Source organism: Cloeon dipterum, chromosome 4 (assembly GCF_949628265.1).
Source record: "Cloeon dipterum chromosome 4, ieCloDipt1.1, whole genome shotgun sequence".
Taxonomy (NCBI): domain Eukaryota; kingdom Metazoa; phylum Arthropoda; class Insecta; order Ephemeroptera; family Baetidae; genus Cloeon; species Cloeon dipterum.
In genome coordinates, this window is record NC_088789.1 from 22922073 (window position 1) to 22945891 (window position 23819).

At 44.7% G+C, this 23819-nt stretch overlaps 1 protein-coding gene across 3 annotated transcripts in view; it reads left to right on the forward strand.

Annotated features, from left to right (window-relative positions):
- Window positions 1-23819, forward strand: part of LOC135943392 (dual specificity tyrosine-phosphorylation-regulated kinase 2-like) — a 46972-nt gene that overhangs the window by 10772 nt on the left and 12381 nt on the right. For all 3 annotated transcript variants that reach the window (XM_065489897.1, XM_065489896.1, XM_065489898.1), the window contains exon 2: window positions 11756-12624. In XM_065489897.1, coding sequence (XP_065345969.1) covers window positions 11791-12624 — 834 coding nt within the window. In that variant the 5' untranslated portion in view covers window positions 11756-11790. The remainder of the gene's footprint in view (window positions 1-11755; window positions 12625-23819) is intronic.

Here is a 23819-nt window from a genome sequence, read left to right on the forward strand (position 1 = left end):
CATTAGCGCCTTTTTGAATTTCGAGGCCAAAAGTTCTAGTGACCGCGCAAGCAGCGCTAACTTATCAACATTCCTCTCGCTCATTGCGTCCGTCCGCTCAACACACAATTATACACACAGGATTGATGCCACTGAAAATTAATTTTGATGGGTCAAAAACGCTATTATGCGTTCAATGCCAACAATGCAAACATTGGCTGAAATCGCGAAAATATTTTGTTTAATTTTGTTTCGTTTGCAAAAAAATAATTTTTGCCCAATATAGTCGATTGTTGTAATCAGCATCTTGAAAAAATGATCGATTTCGATGAAACAATCGGTTTCTAGACGTTCAATATTTCGTTTATTTTGTCTTCTACCATCAGGGAAAAGCCGCCTCTTTTTTCTTTAACGATTTCCATTGGATAAACTTCGAAAAATGACTTATTTTCTTTTAATTTTAGCAATTTTTAGTTTAAAAACACGTCAAACTGATTCCCTGTGAACAGCAGCAAGTGGAACAGGACGTAATTCTCGGGAAATTTGAAATGGGGGCGTGGTTCCCCGGAAAAATTAAAAAGGAACGCTGGGCACATTCTCATGAAGGAAAATTTTAGGACTTTTAGAAAAATTATTGTTGTATATTGATGATTTACTAGTGTTGCAGAAATAATATTTTTTCATAAATTCGTTTCATGTTCAGTTTTAAATTTAACTCAGGGAAATGCGAAAAAAAATTGCCAAATGCATTTCATAATTTATTGCAAAGCTGCTTGCACTGGCGTAATTTTTGGAGAGTTCACTCGCTTTTGCCGCTACATTTACAAAAGCGAGCGTTATCATCGACAGTATGCTGCCGAGCCAGCCGGCAATTAAAGAGCTGGAAAAAATAAAACACATGCATGAACATCACATGGGGAGATCATGAGCTGTAGTTCCTGCCGTACAGCTCGGCCCAAAAGTGAGCGTGCCTGCCACCTAGCTTATTCGTATTATGTTTCCACCTGAGACACCGCGTGCAACAACAACAACGAACGAAGGTACAAACGAACGAACTCTGGTCAGGTCTCGGACAGCATTGTGCTATCCTCACCTCCCTTTTTTTCGGATCAAATTAACGGGGCATTTTCAAAGGAGAAAAAGTGAGCTGAAATTGCAGTTAACACTCACAATCAGTGCGGCGTTCCCAGTAAATTGGTGGTGCACGACTTTTGCTGCATTGCTGCTCCATTTTTTCTTTGATTTAGTTTCTTTAGGCACTTTGATCGTGAGAGATTGTGGAATTATTTTTGACGTATTTACGACTGTGAAGTTTGCTTTCTTTGGCACGAAGCCCATTTTTTACAACCAAAAACTGTGAATGTGTATTGAAATCATTACGATGTTCACGGAACTTATCTCTTTTTAATGTCAATTTAACTGTAATTTGTTTTAAAACGACAGAATTGATTTTAAAACGGGAAGTAGTTTGATACGACGTTTTAAACGGCTTGATGATTTTTCTCAAACTCGTGTACTTTTTGGTTCGTGTTTTTATCTTAAAATGTGTTTCTATATATCTTTGCCTGAAATGAAATTGAGAGTTAATTAACAAGTTTAAATAATGCTCTATTATTTTCTGAGAAAAAGCGTTCTGTTATTCGTATGAAAGGAAAAACACCAGAAAAATTATTCCAAAACGGGGAACTTGTCCAAGAATGGACTGGTTTCTTCGACTGACGGTGAAAATGTTTAAAAAGAAAATTCAATTTCGTACTGAAAACATGATTTTTTGAAAGGAATCACAGACGTCTACGACATTTGGACGAACTCATTCGACTCTTGTAAATAATGAACCTAAAATATAAAAAATGCTTTAAAACGACACCAAAAAATGTCAAACGCATTGTTTTCAGATATTTGAAAATTAAATTTTCGCATAACTACCTCGAAATCAAAGTCCAAACGCGATTGAGGCTGCAAAACTCCGGAAAATCCTTGTAGCTAATACAGAAACTTCGCCAAGAATTCAGAGAAATCCAATATTTACCTATAATAATTTTAGAAATGTGTCCACAAAGGTAGCATGCTTTTGTCTGTCTCCTTACTTGAAATCTTATTTTATTTCACAACAGAGAATTTCCCCCGAAAAGCGTCAACGAAAGGGATCGAAATTTGCCAAGAAAATATGGCAATAAGCGCTGTAAACATTTCGAAACAAATTTAATTTTAATTGAGGCTAGGTCCTCTTTTGGTTTGTGCTCATTGTAGAACTTACATGATCAATAACTGCTTATTAAAGCCAATAATTCTGAAATTTTCCCAATTTTTCAATATTTCCCCTGCATCTGTGTATCGAAATTATTGCAACAGAATTGAGACACTGACAGAAATTTCAAGCCCTGAAGGTTGCGGATTGGGATTGCAACATTGTAAACGCGTTTTAAATACCCCGCTGTTGCTGCTGCGTTTAAAACGCAGCGTGAAGCAACAGTTGGCTGTGTTGGACCGAGATGCTGCGCGGAGAGGAGTCGGCGGCCGAGGTGGCAACACCTGGCTGGCCGCTGTGGCATGAGCCAGCCAGGTCCGCACAAGGCATTGCCTCCTACACTCGCGCGAGAGAGTGAGTGAGTCAGGCCGAGAGAGATAAATCCAGTACGTAATACCATTATATGCGCGCCGACGGTGCCCACGAGCTCTGCTCTGCAGAGAGCCAGTCGTTGGTGCTTGGACCAGATCTCGGCTTTCAAAAACCTTCAGCTCACGCGCGCGTTGGTCGTCGTCTCGCCTTTGTCACTTTTCGACACGCTTCGAGCAGGGTTCGCCCAATTCCCAATTGTCTGCGTCCAGTTTTTGTCACAGCTGTTTTTTTACTGTTGACAAAAAAAACAGTCAGAAATGTTTGGGTGTTTATTGCTACATTTTCCTTTGGCAAATTATAAAAAGATTGAAAAATCATTCAATAAGTTTTATTGAGTTGGGAATTTTAAAACGGATCAGTAGCATTTTTTAATTTGCGTCTGATTTAATTTAAGTCTCCAGATGAGCACGAATCATGCAATTTTGAGACTTTAAAGACACACTTAACTCCTATAAAACCGTAAATTTCTGCCAAAACCCATCAAAATCGGATAACGAGACCCGAAAAACACCTTCAAAATGTAAAACTGGACACACAAAAAATGTAAAATTTGAAAAAATTTCGAGCAAAGATGTCAGTTGCTGATATTTCAGCGTTTCTGTCCAAGGTAAAAAATAATCTGAAAAATCGAAACAAAAACTTGGATAGAAATTAAAAATAATGTTCTTATGCAATTTTTCTTACGGTTCATTCAACGCATATAACGATTTTGGGCGTGTCTCCTGACTCTCCTGATAGGCAATAAAACTGCTGTATCGGGGAAATTTTTCGGCAATGTCATTTTTATTTTAAATCGCAGAATAATAATGAAGAGTTGGCATTTTTTTCATCGTATTTCAAACAGAATTGTTAAAAAGTGTGAAATTTCCGGAGAAAAAGCACTAGACAGTCCACTCTTTTGCCAAACCTTATCTGTGAGAACTTTTCGGGTCTGTGCTCCTCCCTGGCCACTCCAGGAAATTGCGGAAAGAAAGCGAAATTGATAACGTGGGAAATGGCACTAAAAGTGGCATGCATGCAGTTTACGATCGCGCGCGCGGCAGTAAATCGCGGTTACCACACTCGAGCAGAAACGATTTTATTTTCCATACATATATGCTCTTGCCAGATGTTCAGACACGTGAACAATCCGCCGCGGACTGCAGTGGATGCAAAGCGCCAGAGTTGGCACCGACCTCGCCAGAGATAAGAGTCATAGACACGTGCGAATAAATTAAAACTTAATTGCCTTTTGTGGGAAAATTAGGTCTGATTGTGAGAAAAACGTGTGATGGCAGAAATTACATCCGATTAATATAAATTAAGGAATTATAATCTTAAATGAGAGGCATACATATAGTTATTAAACTCCTATGGAGAGCGTGAAGTGTATTTTTTGCACTTCTTGATAAATAATATGTTGTATTATTTTGCCGCTCTAAAAAGTATTCGCGAATTCCCACGATTGCATGCATTGCCATGGGTTGAATTAGCAGATGATATTCAAAAATGTTTGGCTCATAAATAAATTAAATGAATCAAAGAATCGTGTTGACTGCCTGGGAAAATCTAAAAAATTCTGTTTAACAGAAAACACGAAAAATAAACACCTACACATTCTTGGGCAAATTGATTTTATTCTTAATTTGTTGTTAGGTTTTTATTCCAGTGAATGATGAAAGGGAATTTACGACACGCTTAAACTTTTTTCGTTGTTTTTCTCTTAACAAAAGGGTTTTATGTATTTTCTGATTTTTCATCACGTTTTTTAATGTACAATTTTAACAATTTATCTTTCTACGAAAATGTTCGCATGCTCTGTAGAGTCCTGAAGTCTAAAGCTGATTTGATTTAGGAAGAGCTCGTAAAAATATTTATGGCGATTGAGTGGCTAAGGTTCTCGAACGTTAATAAAAAACTGTTTTTATAGCCGTCTAAAATATAAAAAATATGTCTTTGGGAGCATCTGAATTTAACATAAAATCACTTCTCTTATAAAACCGGAAAAATAACTAAATTTTGAAATATTAGAAACGTTTTTCGTCCAAATTCGCCTCAAAAACGTATTGAATCTCATCCTAAGTGTTTTTTTTTATCTAAAAATTCATAAGCCCCTATAAATATTACGAACCTGACACATTAATGAAACTACAGGTGTTAAAATTCACATTTTAGGAAGTTGAGATCAATTAATCAGTGAATTAATTTAACACCTTGAAAAATAAAACGCGCTACTTGGGCGGTATGCATTGTATAATTGGATGACGCTGCGAAGGGCGAAGAAAATCCAAATAATAACGCCCAATTTCTCTGCCAGGGCCGTGCGAAGGTCGGTGACATCACTCTCAGCGGAAGATCAATTTCAGCTTTTTGTTACAGCGATGGACACACCACGCGTATTAATCAGCATTCTTTACACAGCAAAACAATTAACAATGCTGTAAAGGAATCCGTGTATCAAGCCACTTTTCACTTTTTGACAATCTCCTGCGTGATTTGTGACGCTGACAAGGAAGCTAAAAATAAAAGGACAAAACACAAAACGAACCATTATCTCTTCCGAAAAGCGCATCCGTGGCTTTAGAACGCACGACAATTATAATTATTATATCTCTGCCTCGGCGCTCGGCGGAATGCGAATTAAAATAAAGGCGAGCATTATATTTTCGAGCTCGCGTGATGCGCCGAGCAATTCTGCAAAGCGAGAACACGTCTTTTTGCGTCGTTTCCGCAATTAGCGCGCGGTGGCAAAAACTTGAGCAGAGATGCTCTCCGCCAAATTGCTTTCTGCCCGCGAGGCCTTTGACGCGCCCACAGCCGAGCGTGCGTAATTTTTCTTATTAGTTCGTCAATGGGAAAACGCAGACGGGCTGCTTCTGCTAATTAGCATTTTATTTGACGGATGCGGTCGATTATTCAGATTTTATGCCAGGATCCGCGCTATTGGATCTGCGTTTCTCACACGTTGAATTATGGCATTCGGAAGTTTGACGCACGTCTCACAGAGATGATTTGATGCAGTGCCGCTGTGAAATATGAATCACTTTACAAGTGGCTCGTCGCCACTTGGCGCTGCGCGCGCCGACGGCCGCTTCGCGGCCGCCGTCCGGCCCTCCGGGCCTCCCGGCTGTGCGCGCGCGCGGACCTTCGGTCCGCGCGCGCCCGCCGCCCTGCGGGCGCTGGACCGTCGAGACGTCGGGCGCGCGCACCGAAAGGCGAATCGAGCGCTCCTACGCAGCGCAGCGTAATGACGCACCTCGTCGCAGCGCCGCGCAAAATCGTCCAAAGGCAGATCGAGTGCCTCCGCAGCGCAGCGTGCAACCGCACCTCAGCGCTCGCGCAAAATCGTCCGAAGGGAGATCGAGCGCCTCCGCAGAAAGCGCAAAGCTGCACCGCCGCGCTGCCGCGCAAAATCGTCCGAAGGGAGATCGAGCGCCGCCGCAGAAAGCGTAAAGCTGCACCGCCGCGCTGCCGCGCAAAATCGTCCAACTGCAGATCGAGCGCCGCCGCGGAAAGCGTTAAGCTGCACCTCCGCGCTATCGCGCAAAATCGTCGGAAGGGAGATCGAGCGCCTCCGCAGAAAGCGCAAAGCTGCACCGCCGCGCTGCCGCGCAAAATCGTCGGAAGGCAGATCGAGCGCCGCCGCAGAAAGCGTAAAGCTGCACCTCGGCGCTGCCGCGCAAAATCGTCCAACGGCAGATCGAGCGCCTCCGCAGAAAGCGCAAAGCTGCACCGCCGCGCTGCCGCGCAAAATCGTCCAAAGGAAGATCGAGCGCCGCCGCAGAAAGCGTAAAGCCGCACCACCGCGCTGCCGCGCAAAATCGTCAGAAGGCAGATCGAGCGCCGCCGCAGAAAGCGCAAAGCTGCACCGCCGCGCTGCCGCGCAAATCGTCAATAGGCAAACCGAGCGCCTCCGCAGAAAGCGTTAAACTGCACCGCCGCGCTGCCGCGCAAAATCGTCAAAAGGCAGATCAAGCGCCGCCGCAGAAAGCGTTAAACTGCACCGCCGCGCTGCCGCGCAAAATCGTCCGAAGGCAGGTCGAGCGCCGCCGCAGAAAGCGTTAATCTGCACCGCCGCGCTGCCGCGCAAAATCGTCGGAAGGCAGATCGAGCGCCGCCGCAGAAAGCGCACAACCGCACCTCTGCGCTACCGCGCAAAATCGCCCAAAGGCAGATCGAGCGCCGCCGCAGAAAGCGCAAAGCTGCACCGCCGCGCTGCCGCGCTAATTCGTCAAAAGGCAGGTCGAGCGCCTCCGCAGAAAGGATTAAACTGCACCTCCGCGCTAACGCGCAAAATCGTCCAAAGGAAGATCGAGCGCCGCCGCAGAAAGCGTAAAGCCGCACCGCCGCGCTGCCGCGCAAAATCGTCCAAAGGAAGATCGAGCGCCGCCGCAGAAAGCGTAAAGCCGCACCGCCGCGCTGCCGCGCAAAATCGTCGGAAGGGAGATCGAGCGCCTCCGCAGAAAGCGCAAAGCTGCACCGCCGCGCTGCCGCGCAAAATCGTCGGAAGGCAGATCGAGCGCCGCCGCAGAAAGCGTAAAGCTGCACCTCGGCGCTGCCGCGCAAAATCGTCCAACGGCAGATCGAGCGCCTCCGCAGAAAGCGCAAAGCTGCACCGCCGCGCTGCCGCGCAAAATCGTCCAAAGGAAGATCGAGCGCCGCCGCAGAAAGCGTAAAGCCGCACCACCGCGCTGCCGCGCAAAATCGTCAGAAGGCAGATCGAGCGCCGCCGCAGAAAGCGCAAAGCTGCACCGCCGCGCTGCCGCGCAAAATCGTCGGAAGGCAGATCGAGCGCCGCCGCAGAAAGCGCAAAGCTGCACCGCCGCGCTGCCGCGCAAATCGTCAATAGGCAAACCGAGCGCCTCCGCAGAAAGCGTTAAACTGCACCGCCGCGCTGCCGCGCAAAATCGTCAAAAGGCAGATCAAGCGCCGCCGCAGAAAGCGTTAAACTGCACCGCCGCGCTGCCGCGCAAAATCGTCCGAAGGCAGGTCGAGCGCCGCCGCAGAAAGCGTTAATCTGCACCGCCGCGCTGCCGCGCAAAATCGTCGGAAGGCAGATCGAGCGCCGCCGCAGAAAGCGCACAACCGCACCTCTGCGCTACCGCGCAAAATCGCCCAAAGGCAGATCGAGCGCCGCCGCAGAAAGCGCAAAGCTGCACCGCCGCGCTGCCGCGCTAATTCGTCAAAAGGCAGGTCGAGCGCCTCCGCAGAAAGGATTAAACTGCACCTCCGCGCTAACGCGCAAAATCGTCCAACGGCAGATCGAGCGCCGCCGCAGAAAGCGTAAAGCCGCACCGCCGCGCTGCCGCGCAAAATCGTCCAAAGGAAGATCGAGCGCCGCCGCAGAAAGCGTAAAGCCGCACCGCCGCGCTGCCGCGCAAAATCGTCAAAAGGCAGATCGAGCGCCGCCGCAGAAAGCGCAAAGCTGCACCGCCGCGCTGCCGCGCAAAATCGTCGGAAGGCAGATCGAGCGCCGCCGCAGAAAGAGCAAAGCTGCACCTCCGCGCTGCCGCGCAAAATCGTCAAAAGGCAGATCGAGCGCCGCCGCAGAAAGCGTTAAACTGCACCGCCGCGCTGCCGCGCAAAATCGTCCGAAGGCAGGTCGAGCGCCGCCGCAGAGAGCGCAAAGCTGCACCGCCGCGCTAACGCGCAAAATCGTCCGAAGGAAGATTGAGCGCCGCCGCGGAAAGCGTTAAGCTGCACCGCCGCGTTAACGCGCAAAATCGTCCAATTGTATATCGAGTGCCTCCGCAGAAAGCGTTAATCTGCACCGCCGCGCTGCCGCGCAAAATCGTCGGAAGGCAGATCGAGCGCCGCCGCAGAAAGCGCAAAGCTGCACCGCCGCGCTGCCGCGCAAAATCGTCGGAAGGCAGATCGAGCGCCGCCGCAGAAAACGCAAAGCTGCACCGCCGCGCTGCCGCGCAAAATCGTCCGAAGAAAGATCGAGCGCCGCCGCAGAAAGCGCAAAGCTGCACCGCCGCGCTGCCGCGCAAAATCGTCCAAAAGCAGATCGAGCGCCGCCGCAGAAAGCGCAAAGCTGCACCGCCGCGCTGCCGCGCAAAATCGTCGGAAGGCAGTTCGAGCGCCTCTGCAGAAAGCGCAAAGCTGCACCGCCGCGCTGCCGCGCAAAATCGTCCAAAAGCAAATCGAGCGCCTCCGCAGAAAGCGTAAAGCTGCACCGCCGCGCTGCCGCGCAAAATCGTCCAAAAGCAGATCGAGCGCCGCCGCAGCGCAGCGTTCAACCGCACCTCCGCTCGCGCGCTGCGCAAAATCGTCGGAAACCGAGTGTGCGCCGCCGCACCACGACCAAAAGCACCGCCGCTTCTCGCTCGCTTCGCGAAATTTTGTCGAGAAGCGATTCGTGCGGCGCCAAACCGCACACTGCGGAAATTGTCTTCCCGCGGGCTTGGCAAAATAAAAAAATCAAAAGTGCGCCTCCAAACCGCCAAAGTATCACAATATTCGCGAAAGGAACGAAAAAATCGGGTAAAAGGGTTTCTCAGGTAAATCAACCTGAGGAAGGTGGGTGGCGGCGGGGGTCGAAAATCGAGTCAAAGTGCGGCGAATCGCCGCGGAAAGTGCGAAAAATGCCTCCAAAAACGGCCTCCGGAGGGAGCTCAGGTCGGGCGACCCTGAAAAAGGTCGTCAGGGTAGCGCCTATGAAAGCAGAAGTTATTCTGCGTCCGACGAGGGGTCGCGGTCGAAGGTAGCACGCGCGGTCGATTTTTGCGAATTAAAAAACCGTCCTCGGCCTCTCAGCTTTGTCGGAAAGGAAGGAAAAAACCCGAAAATCGGCGATTTTAATTTTTCTACGGGCCCGAAAAATCTGAAATTCGGGTCGGTCGTCGAGGTGGGTCACCCGCGTCGGGCAGATGCGGTGGGTAAAGATTATGGGCCTTTGTTTTCCAAGAATCGCGAAAAATCCACTTCCCATGTATTTCTTATGGGAGAAAGTGAAAAACCACGTTTTTTCACCTTCAAACCTATAGGTTTTTGCGAATTCTTCACCGATCTTGCCGAATTAAGTCTCAAACGGTAGGAGATTAAATTTAGCAACTTTTCAGCCGTGCAGAATTTCGATTCGCGTCCCCGTATTTTTGCGTCGGCGGCCGAAAGGCGCGGCAGGTCGAAAAATCGCGAATTTCGCACTACCTGACAAATCAAACGGTTCGAACGATTTTGATGAAACTCGCACAAAATGACCTTCTGCCGATACCTAGCCGAGATGGCTAGGCGGCATGTCCCGCTAAAATAGGGGCGGGGGCGAAAAAAAGTTTTGAAAATTTGGACTTTTTTCGGCCAAAATGGCGCCGCGGACTCAAAAATGGTCAAATTTTGGGAAACTCGGCGTCGGCAGACCGGCGGCGTCGAGGCCGAATTTTTGATATAAAAAAATCCGCGATCGGCCCCATACAGCCCCCGCCAGTCCCAAAAAACCACCTTTTTGGAGTGTCCCGGCGCGCGATGTTTCGCCTTTAAAAATTCGTATCTCCGGCCCCATTGGTGCTACGACGCGTAACCGGTGTTCGCCGAACGCGCCGCGAAATTCCGCGTCGGGTTCGCCCGCTTTCCGCCCCCAGGCAGCCCCCGGGACCCCGCCGCCCCCCAAAAACCCCCAAAAAAGAGCCAAAAGTTTGCATTTTTTTTAAAATTGCCCTGTTGCGCCTGCGGCCGTTTCGCCCCGCGGACCCTCGTTCCGGCGGCGCCGCCCGCGTACAAACCGAATCTTTCGCCGATCGGCGCCGATTTGCCGATTTTTTTACCCGCGAGCATAGGGACGCGGCTCGGTCGCGGGGGCGCCGCGGGGCTCCCGGGGGCTCGCGGGCTTAACCCTCGGGGCTCCCCGGGTTTCCCCCGGTACCGCAACTTTTGGCGGGGGTCGCGCCTCCGCCCTCCCAAGCAAGGTCCACACCTGCCATATTCTATGTAGGTGAATATACATCATCGTCTACAGTGTTGTTTGTTTTTTAATTAGCTTAGATAAATAACAAGTGATGCTTTTTATTCAACTATACAGTTTTATTGATAGTAGGTAAACAAAGGGAAAATATATTTGAATTATTGGCTATGCAATATGCAGTTAGTTTCAACAATTTGTGTTTCAATGTTCAATAGTCTTGTTTATATTCAAATTTGGCCAATTTTCTTCGCAATTTACAGCGCTTGACCACATTTTCTTGGCAGATTTTGATTCTTCTCGCGAACTTTTTGGAGGAACTCTTTTCGTAAGAAATAAAGTAAGATTTTAAGTAGGGAGACATTCTTCAATACTTGAAAGGAATTCTCTTTTTACAACCACTTACTGCGCCTAAGTCAAGTTTGGCTTTAACTGAAACCTTACAGTGATTATTTTATGTATTGGCAAGATGGATTTTTTCCTGGGTTTCGCAGTATCAATTCTCTTTAAAGGCAGCAAAAAATCATTTACTTGTAAACTTACAATTAGACAAGCAATACATCAAGTTGATTGCTGCTATCTCTTGTAAAAGTTTAATCATTTAAAAAGCAATGAAATTGTTGAAATAATACAAATAAGCTGCAATGAAAATTAAAATCCTCATGTTTCTTGTGAAAGAAATCACAGTACTTTTTAAATGAGTCATCCGTGATTTCCTGGCTGATTTCAATTTAACTTACCGAGATTTATCCATCGGTGAAGGGCTCATGACGAGCTTTCAACTTCTCAAGAGAAATAAGTCACGATTTTCAGTTGGCAGGCAGAAAAACAAACCTATTGAAGTCGGTTTTGTTTAAATTTTACAACGCTTTCCACAGAGGTTTGCTTTAACCTCAGAGTAATAATGATTACTTAATTACGCTATATACTTATTTTTCAAAACATTGTTTCGAGTTCCACGACGACACAGACGTATTAAACAAAAATCGAAATTGAGCGTTTCTGTTACCAGCGATAGAATTGAATCACAAATTTTCGTTTAGCGGTCCCCTCCTCCGATATGTGTGCACAGAATTTTTATTAATGACGCATTCCACAATAGATAATCACGAACTTCCCATAGTGTCCGCCACCCCCACTTCCTGAATGCACCTTCGCCTGCCTGCTCCCTGCCCCCGAACCCATTCCATTATATTTATCTTTTTATTTGACGCTTGAACTGTCCTCCTGCGCTGTAGCTTGTGTGTAATGCTCGTTCGTGTTTGCTCTTGTGCTTGCAGTCAGAGTAGAATGATAGCGCGGTGAATTAGCCGCCATGCCGAGCAGCGCCTTCATCTATCCGGCCCCCGTGGGGGGCTCGTCCTCGTCCTCCTCCTTGTCCTCGCTGTCGTGCTCGTCGGCGCCGCGGGGCGGCTCCAATGAGTCCACGGACTACGGCTTCGTCAGCGTGCACCACCACCATCATCACCACCACCACCAGCAAAAGGCGGCCACCATGGAGTACCGGCGGCCGCAGCAGCCGGCGGCCACCAGTCCGATCCGCAACGCACTACGCAAGAGTGCCTCGCTTCTCAGCGCCAACTGGTGGGCCAGCCGCCTGCTCAGCCGGCCCGACAAGCCGGAGGTGGTGCCGCCCCCACCGCCCCCGACCATGACGCGGCGTTGGCGAAGCGTCGGCACGCTGCTCAAGCAGCAGCAACAACAGCAGCAACAGCGGCGGCCGCGGGCCAACACGCTGCTGACGTCGCAGCACCGGCCGCCTCCCAAGGAGTTCTACCTGCTGGACGACTTCCTGGCGCCCCCAACCTCCTCGTGCTTCCAACCCCCACCCTCGGACTACGCCAAGGTTGTGCAGAACTCGCGCGCCGCCGCCTCCGCGCCCCTCCAGCCGACGCACTACGCGCGCCCCCTCCACCGCTCGCACGCCGACCTGACGCAGCAGCGCAAGGCGTGGCGCTCGCAGCCTCCGCCGCCGCCCCCGCCCATAGAGTCACCCGAGCCACCCCCGGTGCCGCCTCCACCGCCCTCTGACCTGTTCTCCGACTCATACCGCCGTTCCATCGGCGACCGCTCGTGCCACTGCCGCTCCTGCGACGTCCGCCTCATCCACGAGAGCTACGCCTCCCTCCTCCAGCAGCACCACCGACTGGTAAGTCGCTTCAAGCCGCCATATTTGCGCGTTTTGCTCTGCTTTTCTAACCCCTGGTGTTGGCTGCATGTATTTTACTAACCAAAATTCTGCTTTTATCGTTTGAATCATGCAAAACAACATTATTCATCAAAGGAAGCAAGGGCAATGTAGCTCTTCTAATTCAGAAACACGTGTTTATATTTTAACTATCACAAATCACAACACATAATCAAGTGGTGGGACGTCAATATATAATTATTAGGGCAGTTAAGTTAATCAGTCTTCTAAAATCCGAAAGATAATATGTTGCTGAAATAGGCAAATTTATTTGCCGATTGGAAAAGTCCTTAGAGGTCGGAGCGGCCACTGACCATTTTTAATTTTTGCGCATTCTCATGGCGTAAACAATTCATCTGACGTGCTGGAAACCAAATCGGCTTAGCCAAATGAAAAAACTGTAAATAAACGGTGGTGACATCTGTTGACAAGTTGCTAAAACATCCAATTTCACCAGGCAGCTCCATTTTAAAAAAAAAAACTTTAGCAACAGATTGAACAGAGGAATCGCTTACCCCCTAAAAATTCAATGAGTGTTTTCTACGCGTTGCCACCAGACGGAAATATTTTTATTTGATAGCTTCTGCACTAATCAGGATGATAGGCTAACTTTGCCTTTTTAGCATTATTACAGATTTTTTAGTTTTGAACGTATTACCTAATTTAATTTCGGGAACTTCTCCTCTCTGATTTTGGAGCCTAAATCCTATTCATTTTAATGTAAGGGTAAAAAGGTATGCTTTTGAATACCAGAATTGTTTCAATCACGGTGATTGAAACGGAATTTTCCAACACGAAAATTAGTTGACATTTTCTATCATGTTGAGCCATCAGATATTTATCTTTCAGTCGTGTGTGCGTGTCGAATAATAGCTTTTCCGCATACAGGAGATACACAGCGGGATAAATTTCGGACCTGAAATCAGAGCGGAAGTGCCATAAACTTGCAAACGAACGTGGTGGTACACCATCCATCACTGGCTATGAACGAAAACAAATAATTTTAAAGAAAATCATCCCGAAATTACAGTATAACCTTTTGCCTTTCTGTGTCCAGACTCCAGACTATCAGTACTTCACGGATTTGCTCTGAAGGCACATGTGAATAAATTATTTTTATCTCAGTACGGTTCCCGCACCGCTCGATGCCGTTTATCAGACCGCATAACAACCATCAGGTCGGCTATTATTCACATTTGCCGCAAACAAAGGATGAGCTCGGTCCGAGACGTCGTGGGAAACATAACGCGACGACGACGACGCGCCTCGTCCAACGAAACAATTTTTCGAGTACAGTTCCAGCTGACCAAATTCGCTTGCAAATGAGCAAGGTGAACGTCCCCCTGCCCCTGCATGCATAGCGCACAAGATCGAGTCTCTCTCTCTCTCTCTCCCTTGGCTCGTTAATATCACAATAGCATTTTCCATTTTGCTGATTATATTAATTTCGCGGCGCGCGCTCGCTCTTCCGTGTCGATTGGCGCTCGTGCACTCCGCCGGCTCTCGGCTAAACGGATTAACAGCAGCAGCCAAGGACGCCCATTAACCCCCGAATCACACGGCAGCCGTGCACTTACTAGACTCGTGCAGCCCCCGTTTGTGTGTGTTCGCCATCCGAGCCAGTCGGGTGCACACAATAAACTCCCAAGCTCACTCAGAAAAGGTCAGACGGCTCGACTTTTGACGGAATTCCGCATTTCCCTGGATGAATAGGGTGTCTGTGCCAAATTTAGACTTCTTTTCATTCTCACCATTCTGATGGTGCGCGTCATGAGGAAAAAGGAGAATAATCTCTAGGGGATGATATGACCAAAATACTCCCGGAAAAGAGAAAATCGTAATGGTCATCCAATTAGTAACCTCTAATTAATAAAAGCCGGACTTGATTCTTGAACTTTTAATATTTACATTATTCTATACAAAATTTTAAGATATTTCTCTTAGATGGTTGCTGCTCACAATTAGGGTTAAACTAGTAGTTTTATTAAAGCAATAAAGTAATGTCAATTTTAACTTCATATAGTTTAGGAATGAAGCCTGGTTTTTAATTATTTTAAAAATACCTCACATCTCGCGTGGAAATCCCAAATCGATACTGTCATTTAAAAAGATTAATTAAATAAAAGTATGGTAAACAATTTAAAATTTAATATTTTTTCAATAATTTATTCAGAGTCAATTCTAAATACACACATAAATTATTCGAATGTGGAATGTGGAATGTTAAAAACAAAGTTTATGGATTTTACCATTTTACCCACTTATTTCGACACCTCCTTAAAACCCTAACATCAAAGACCAAAAAATTATGGTGCTCCAAAAAAAATTTAAAAAATCTCTTGTTGAAACACAGTCATTGGTGATTTGGTTAAACGCCCCGAAATAATGACACCAATACATTCGTCTTGCCATGCAGAGTCTTACCAAAAATTATTATGATTTAATCGATTTAATGGAAATTGGCAGCAAAATTTGATTTTGAAACGACCTCCATTAGAGCTTAACAACTCGCTAAAACAATTGAATTGAAAAATATCCCTTGGTGATTTCCCTTACCCTTACGGAGATAAAATAAACTCACTGCCATACTAAAATTAAAACGAAGCATCCTTAGAGATCCTTGTCAGGTTCATCCAGTTGACGACAAGGCTTTTTCCTGGATTTCGCTGTGTCACGTTTCTCAAGTCTAGATTGCTAACAATAAGCATAAGCAATCAAACTACAATTATCTTCTGCAGCAGACGCGGTTTACTTTTGTCTTAGACAATATGCGTTTGAAACTCTTGCGTTGAATTGGAACAAAAAACTTGCAAGTGACACAGTAAAGTGTGACGCTGGCTGCTTTTCCTCACTTCTCCACTTCTCCGCGTCTGTACGCCCTGAATCTGCCGGCCGGCTTTGATGCAGTTATTGCATTGTACGCAAGCAAGCAAGTGGCTGCTGGAAGGAAACCTCATCTCGCACACGTAATGGAGCAGCTGCCAATTACGAGCGCAGGGCAAACTCCCGCGGCGCGTGCGGGAGGGCATATTATTTGTGCCACTCGGGTGCGGCGGTGGCGGTGGCGGCAGGCGACCCCCGCACGAGGGCACGAATTGGGTCGGCGGCACCTGTTTGTACCGACGCACAGCAAGACCCATATTTTATGCCGAGCAGGAGAGAGAGAGAGAGTAACGACTGTGTATTGACCCAGTGGGCGCATGGCGCGTGGGGCAACTGCATCTGGGTTGCTCCACATCCCTCGTTTCTGGCACCCTTCCCGCACACGGGCTGATCAGCCCCGTTTGTGCCACGGAGACACGTGTCCGTTGGCCGCTGGGATGCAGTTTCTCGCCAAAAGGAAGGAAGGAAGGAAGAGATTTGATCTTTGTGTTTCCATGCAAATTAGTTCTGCGCCAAGAACAAACAGCTAATGCGACATTTGTACGCGTTGTGGCCCGAAAGCAATTCTAAGATGCAAGGAGATTGCAGAGAAAGTTCTTTTAAAAACCACTTTGAAACTGCCAATAAAGTAAATGGAAATTGCAGGAAGAGATATTCAAACTGTTTTTCGCTCAAAGTTGTATTTTTACTAGCATTTTTAGAAATTTAACGGAAAATATTTGGTTTTCTGTTCCCAGAAAATCAGGGGAAATCGGGCCTAAAGAAAACTAAAAATTCTAATTAATGCACCTTAAGATTTGTTATGTCGCCAAATGAGTTCTTTACCTTGAAAATCTGGCGAAAAAATCAATTTATATTTATTTTATTTTCATAATATAAATTAATATTATTTTTTCTGATTGCCAATTGTTTTTTAGCTTAAACATATACAGTAGAATAATCATTTTAGTATCAGATATTTTAAGCATTTAAATATTTCTTACAAATATACAACAAAATTAAATGTATAAAAATATAAAGGTTTGTGTTTTATTTTATAAACAATATATTTTAGATTTGTTGCGTTTATAAGTTGCTTAAGTTGTGGATTTAGCGATTTATTTAATAAATATGTAAAAGGTGGCCATAATCATAGTCATATGTAGACAAATTTAAATTACTAGGTGCTGAACATATTCTTTTTTATGTTGGCAATTACGATGTAAAAAATCTGATAAACATCTTGAAAAAAAACTAACGAATAGAAAGGCCTATATCATAAAGTTGTTTTGATATTATTTTTCATAAACCTTGAAAATACCAAACCATTCCATATTTTTGTACTCTTTGGTAGGAGGAAGAAATATATCGGAACGTAATGTTAGTTTTATGCTTTCGGAAACCAACATATTCCGAGTTGCGTGCCACTCCGATCATAATAATTTAATCCGGCGGTTTTCGGAAATCTTGATAAGCGGCTTTAATCGTGTGCGTGTATCAACGAATTTATAATAATGTCTATTCCTCTAGCGGAACGTTGCACTAGGGGTTGAAATCACCTTTTTGTGAGTGCGAAAATTCCGCATGGTGTAAAAACATGCAGCTGGTCCTATTGAGCGGTTTGTGCGACATTTTTGCCTTTTACTGCTCTGTTTTTTGGCGAAATTGCAATTAATTCCGTGTATTCCTACTTCGTGTTGCCGACCCGAGTGGTGCACTGCCATAAAACAGTTTATTATACGCATTCGGCGGGCGGGCAGAAAAACGTCAAAAACGCTCGCTCGCATGCAAGAAGAAGAATGACATCCCGCTTCTATCGGAGACAAATACAAACTTTTCGAAAAGAAATAACTGGGAAACGAGTTTTGGCAGGAGAGAGACGGAGGGAGAGTCGGCTGGGAAACTTATTAACAACAACCCGCCGCGGAGACGTAAAGTGGATTTCGGGAATACACATATTCATAGTTTAATAAAAGCAGGCTCGATTTATGCAGACGTATTTTCACTATGCGGTCGAAAAAGGAATGCATCAACTCCTGCCGCGGTTGCGCGCAGATATTTCATTAAATGCTAACAACTCTTTACCGAGAAGCCACAATGATTTTAGTAATGTGAGCAAGGGAGAAAAATGTTAGCTCATGATAATTTTAGTTTCGCGTAGCGGAAGTATGTAAATATTTCTCTACAATTTGAATAGCCAACTTCTCTTCCTCGAGCCATCAAAGTACTTGTATGTTTATTTGCGTTTCCAAATAAAAGCTCATTTAGACATTTTGTTTTATTGCCAGAAATGAAGAAATAACTTCTAGGCATTTTAACATTGAAACCACACTCTTGATATTGGCTACAGGCCCGAGGAAGGTATGCATAATTATGTTTTGAGCTAAGAATCTTTCTCACGATTTGATTTTTTGGTTGAATTTTTTATTCCCAAACCTATTTTTGATAGGTTTTCTGGCAGAGTTATTTTCTCACACACGAAAAACGATTTCTATCCTACTTTGAGCTTATTTTATTTCGTTGGGTAAATATTCCGCAAAGAAAATGTCGGTACTCTTGAACGTTTAAAAAATTCTCTCATCTCTCCAATTCGACAGCAAGCAAAAGGTTTTTTATAAAAGCCAAATATTAGTTAAGAAATTATACGATTCACACAATTACAATAAAATGTCGTCAAATCCATATCAAATGAGATGACAAAAATCACATCAACTTTTTTTTTAATTTTGCAGTCGCTCCCTAAAAACAGTCCAAAAAGTTAAAAATTTAGCTTAATAAAATACCAGCGAATAATTCAATCCAGCGCTTCTTTGTTTTTAGAGTCGGTGAATATTTTCAATTAAGAAGATAAAATAACTGTAGAGATAACCAACAAAAACTCACATTTCAAGTGTCCATTTTTTCAAATTGATGAGTCCATGTTTTTAATGGAATAGAAAATTAAGAATTTATTTTGAAATATTATCCTAAAATTCAGAAAAAATTATTCAATGCGTGGGCTACATTGGAAACAGCTTGGCACTCGTCAGTTATTTAATTATTAACATAAACCAAGAATTAATATTCTGTCATTTCCGTATTTTTGTAATGAAATCTTGATTTGGACGTGGGATGACTGGCGTGAAATAATCTTAATGCCATTGATCTGCATATAACTGAAGTTGCTGAGTCAACGACCCCTAATCCCATAATAAATGCGTCGACTTGACCACGCAATCAAGATGCAAAACGTAATCTCGGTGTTAATTAACAATTTCCGATGGGCGACCTTTCCTCCCACACGCCCGGAGGGTAAATCGGGACGAATTATGTCGGCGGCTAATTATTAACGATTTCGTCACCGCGCGCATCAAAATAATTAAGCACGTCCGGCGGCTGCAGCGGGGGGTTCGGTGTGGGTCGTTCTTTCGGCGAAGGGGTTGGGGGTGCGCGCTGGTGAAAGTGGTGACGTCGGGGCATCGATCGACGGGTGGCGGGGTGACGTCGGGTTCGCAGCGCCCCCGGTACCCACTGCTGCTCAGTGAGTCAGTCGAGTGAGGAATGCCGAGGCGCGATCTGGGCCAGTAGCCAGCATGGACGACTCGACGACGGTAACGGCGGCGGCACCCTCGGCACCCTCGACCACCCTCTACAACAACACCTACCCTTGGAACAAGCAGCAGAGCAACAAGAAGCAGCAGACGTGCTGCACCGAGAAGCAGTGCCCAAAGCACCACCACGCTAAGGTGAGCGGCCACCTGGTCTCAGGGTGCAGACCCGCGCGCAGCTCCGTGGAGGGTAGAAAGAGGGTCAGGGTCGGACGCCGGTTAAACTCGTTTATGTACCGAGGCCGGAAATTAAAAGTTACTTTCGGAGAGTGATGCTAATTATATATAGGTCAGCCAGGCGGGAAAGTTTAAAGGTCGCGCATACGTGTGGGGTGAATGGGATGATTGGCTAAATTAGGCCCGCGCGAGAATGCAAGGGGGAAGCTAAGAATCCTTTACGGCACGTAGGAGCAGCACTAAAATCTAAAGTTGCCGCGTTTCGCGGCTCGCGCTCTTTTCAGAGAGTAAATGAGCAGAATTGTTATGGAACTTTTCATCATTATTCCTCTCAGCACATCTCACAAAACTGATGGAGTACGAACGTTTAGAAATAAAATTGCTTTATTATTTATTTTTGTCGTAAAAAAATGTAATTGTTTGCCTTTTTTCAAATTAATGCAATTGTAAAGTAATTCTTCAATGATTGTTAGCTGGATGACTTAAATATATCATTTTTGGTGCCACAGATTTCACGAAATATTATTTTTTTCAAAATAAATTTTTATACATTTCTGACATGTTAGGACAAAATCTGTCAATAGTAACGTCAAATCCAGGAAGAACCGCAGTAAATATTCAGGAAAACTGATAATTTCATATTTCTTGCGTTACAAATTATGATTTCGTTTCGTGAATTTCTTAAATTTACTAGTAAATTCAAACGAAAGGCACCCTCGTTGCTTACAAATTCTTTTCTTTTCTTGACCAGTTCCGGCGTCTCAGTAGCTCCCTATTTCACGACAAATTAAATATATTTTAATATTGAACAAATGTAATTGTTAGAAAAAAACATCATAGCATTTTTTAAAAATTTTATTCAAAATTTTCCACTTTACCGTGGCAATTTGCTTTAGCAATCCTTGCTATTTGTTATGTAATCGATGTATCACAAACTTTTAAATGAATGAAATGAAATCAGATTTCGAAAACCTGAAGTTTGGAAAAAACGAAATAAATTCTAAAAGCTGAATCGAATAATAAATATCCAGCTTGCAGAATGAAGAGAGATGAAAAGTAATGGCAAAATTCGCATCAATTTTTATTACCAGCCTGTGATTTATAGCAAATTCGCGTGGAAAGTGGTAAGTGGTGGCGAAATTGCCACCCCGAAAACGCGGCTAAAAATCGCGTGTCGGGTGACTCTGCACCAGGCAGCGCGAGAGACCTGATCTACTCATTAACGCTCCAAATAATCCTCCTATCGATGCCGGCGAGCTGATTCTTATACACACACACACGGGTAAAGAAGAGCAAGATCAGTGGAAAAGTGGAATGGCGCGTTTTTAGGTCAATGCTGGTGCACTTTCCCGGGATGCTGCGCGCTGGTGGCCTAGTTGGCAACTCAGGGGCGCGCGCGTGGCTGCATACGGACCGCGATATACCGACCCATATTACTCCCTTTGAACGCGTGCGTTCGTTCCTTCTTCTTTTGTACAATATATCTCGTTACCGGCCAGTCAACTCAGCACAGAGAGTGTATTTTTCCAGCAGCTGATTTCGTGTAAATAGAGATCGGCGTCGGCTCTCTTCCATACTAATGCGGGGACAAAGCGAGAGGCTCCAACAGCCGCGCGTCTTCTCGCTTTATTTATTCATGGGCCGCAAGAGAGATGGGAGAGCAGAGCCAAACGTTTAAATATTTAGCACGTTACTCGAAACACATGTTCGTTCTCTATCTCTCTTTAATAAAGAGGAATGGTACTGAGAAAATCCAAAAAATCTGCGCTATATAATTCATTAAATGGCGAGAACTGTCTCGCTACTTGAAATCTTGAAACAACAAAAAGTGACATACAACATTGAATAGAACTCAATGAGAGGAATCGAAATCAGCCACAAAAAAAGGAGTCGAGTGATGCAAATTGACGAGGAAATTGGCAAAGTTTGAATTTTTACTGTAGCAGAGTTTAAATAGGATTGATGCTGCCAAACCCCGGAAATCCATGAGGATTCATTTAAAGCCAAAATAGACGTAGACAGCACAGTAAATTTAAAGTGACAGCAAAGTTTTTATGATTTCCAAACGGTGAGGACTGTCTGTCTGCTGGAAATCTTATTTTATTTCACAACCAAGAGTTGTTTCACAACCTCTGACACGACGAAAAAAACTAAATTGGCAAAAAATGAATTTGTAGCTGGCCCTCTTTTAAATTCAAATAATTCTCAATGTTAGTCCAGTATCAATCCACTTCATTGTCAGTCTAGTGACGGACTCACGAAAGGCAGCATGTGTTGCTGCGATAATCTTATTTCCCAAACGTGAATCAATCGCCCATTCATCCCTCTGGGCCGCTTCCGTGCCGCCGTGTCGAGTTTCGCATGAAATTCGCCTCTTATTTTTTTCACTTATCTTGTCCGTGCGCCGACAGATCACGAAAGCCAACACACGTAAACAAAGCGGTGTGTTATAAAATAACAACTCAATTTTCGTCGCAATCAGCTGCGTTTCCATTTCCATTCAAAGTGGATTATCCGCGCGAGGGCACATGCAGTTGAATAATAAATGCATTAAACGTACGGAACGTGTTCGCCCCAGTTGCGGAAAATGGAGCGGCATGCTTGTTGCCAGCGGGAGTGAAAAGGAAATCTGGAGCATCAGCTGCAGCTCGGGGTTGAGCAGCTCGGACGAAAGTGAATTTATCGAGCTACTGCATGTGCACTTTGCACTTCTTCTGCGCCGGCCTTAACACTCGCAGGTCGTCCTCGTCCGGCCGGCTGTTTCCGCGATTGCGAAACAAACTTCTCTCGTTCTCTCGCTGTAGCACAAAATAATTATTAATTGTGTTCGTTTGTTTGTTTGTGTAGAGCTTTGCGTCTAATCCTCAGGGATGCTAAACATTGTAAATAAAAAGACCATTACCAATAATCAGCTCGCTCTTCATGCCGATAAATTCTAGGCCGAATGCTATTTATTCGTCAAAGGTCACCTGTGCTTGTTTTGTATCAGGGGAAATCTGGTTATAATATTCTCGTGAGACGATAATAATTGTTGTACACATGGTATTTAGTTTAGCATTCGCTATTGGTTATGACGCAACGATTTATGTGTCATGAATGTTTTCTTTCACGTCTCTGTATATTTTTCCTGCGTTTTCCTCAATTTGGGATACAAAAATCAATTTTTATTGTTAAAACACCATCCAATCGTCTGCAAAAATGCAAACCCTTAGTCACTGCTCCGTTTCCACTTTTTTTGCTGTGAATTTCATCACGGAACCATCAAATGAGCACAATTTTTGCCATTTTAATCATGATTAAAACCGTCTAAATCAGTTAAATATCTGAGTAAATCAATATTTTGGCTCGTGTGAGAATTGTTTTTTCAAAAATAAAAAAACAACTGTATTTTTATCGGCCTTAATATGTTTTCCATTATAAAACGATTGTTCATGTACGCATGGAGGAAATTTTAATTTAACTACAAAAACATTTTTAAGAATGAGTTTTATGCTAAAAAAAGATGCACTATAAACTGTCCAACATGCAGTTATCGAATGCTGAAACGTACAACATTCTAAAAATAGTCAAACATTTTGCCAAAAAAGAAAACCTTCTGAAATTCATAGCGCTAGTAAAAACCAGAAACTTTATGGAATTCAAACAATGAATTTATAAATCAATTACAGGTTGAATGGACATAAGTTTGTTTTTATCCTGGCACGATAAAGTTCGAGAATATTTCAAAAGCTGCATGGTCTCTTGAGTTAAATCGTTGGTGCCACCGTAGACCTACTACCGTGCATTCTGGACGTGAAAATATTGGAAACCAAAATGAATTCTGCCAATCACTGGAAAAACGTGAAGAAAATTTTTTAGGGCTAACATTATTGATGTAATGTGGTTTCTACCGCGATTGGGTGAATCAAATTATGTTTGCGGCTCATCAAAGGAAATATTTTCACGTCTAGAACGCTCATCAGCAGGATTCCCTTAAAATGTTATCAAAATTAATTTAAACACGATTAATTAGTGATTGGATAACACGCACATTCTCGTTTTTAGAACATTCAGTCTTTTTAAAAATCTGAATGATTGACAGGAAGTTAATTCACACACAAAAAAACTGTCTTTAAATCAATAATTTCGACTGCATACAAGCGATTAAATCGAATCTTTGTCTCACTCCGATCCGCCGCGTTTAACTGCGAACACGAATTCGAACGCATAATTTCTGCCACGAAGGAGGTAAGTAAAAGCCGAAAGTTTCTCATACACCGTACCCCTTGTAAGCTAGACTAAATGCGAGGCGGTGTGTATTTGCATATAAAAAGCACCCATTCGCCCACTGCCGCTGAGCAAAAGGCAAAAAACGGACAAGGGTGCCTTTTGCCGAGCAAAATAACAAACCCCGCTGTGTATAAAGTAGTCGTATTGCATGTCGCATGCGAATCTCAGTTGCTTAATTAATTAAAATATTGTTGCATGCACTTGTGTGTGGTCGTTTGGGTTGAAAGGGTTTGCCCGGGGGTTGATGGATTTAATTACTCG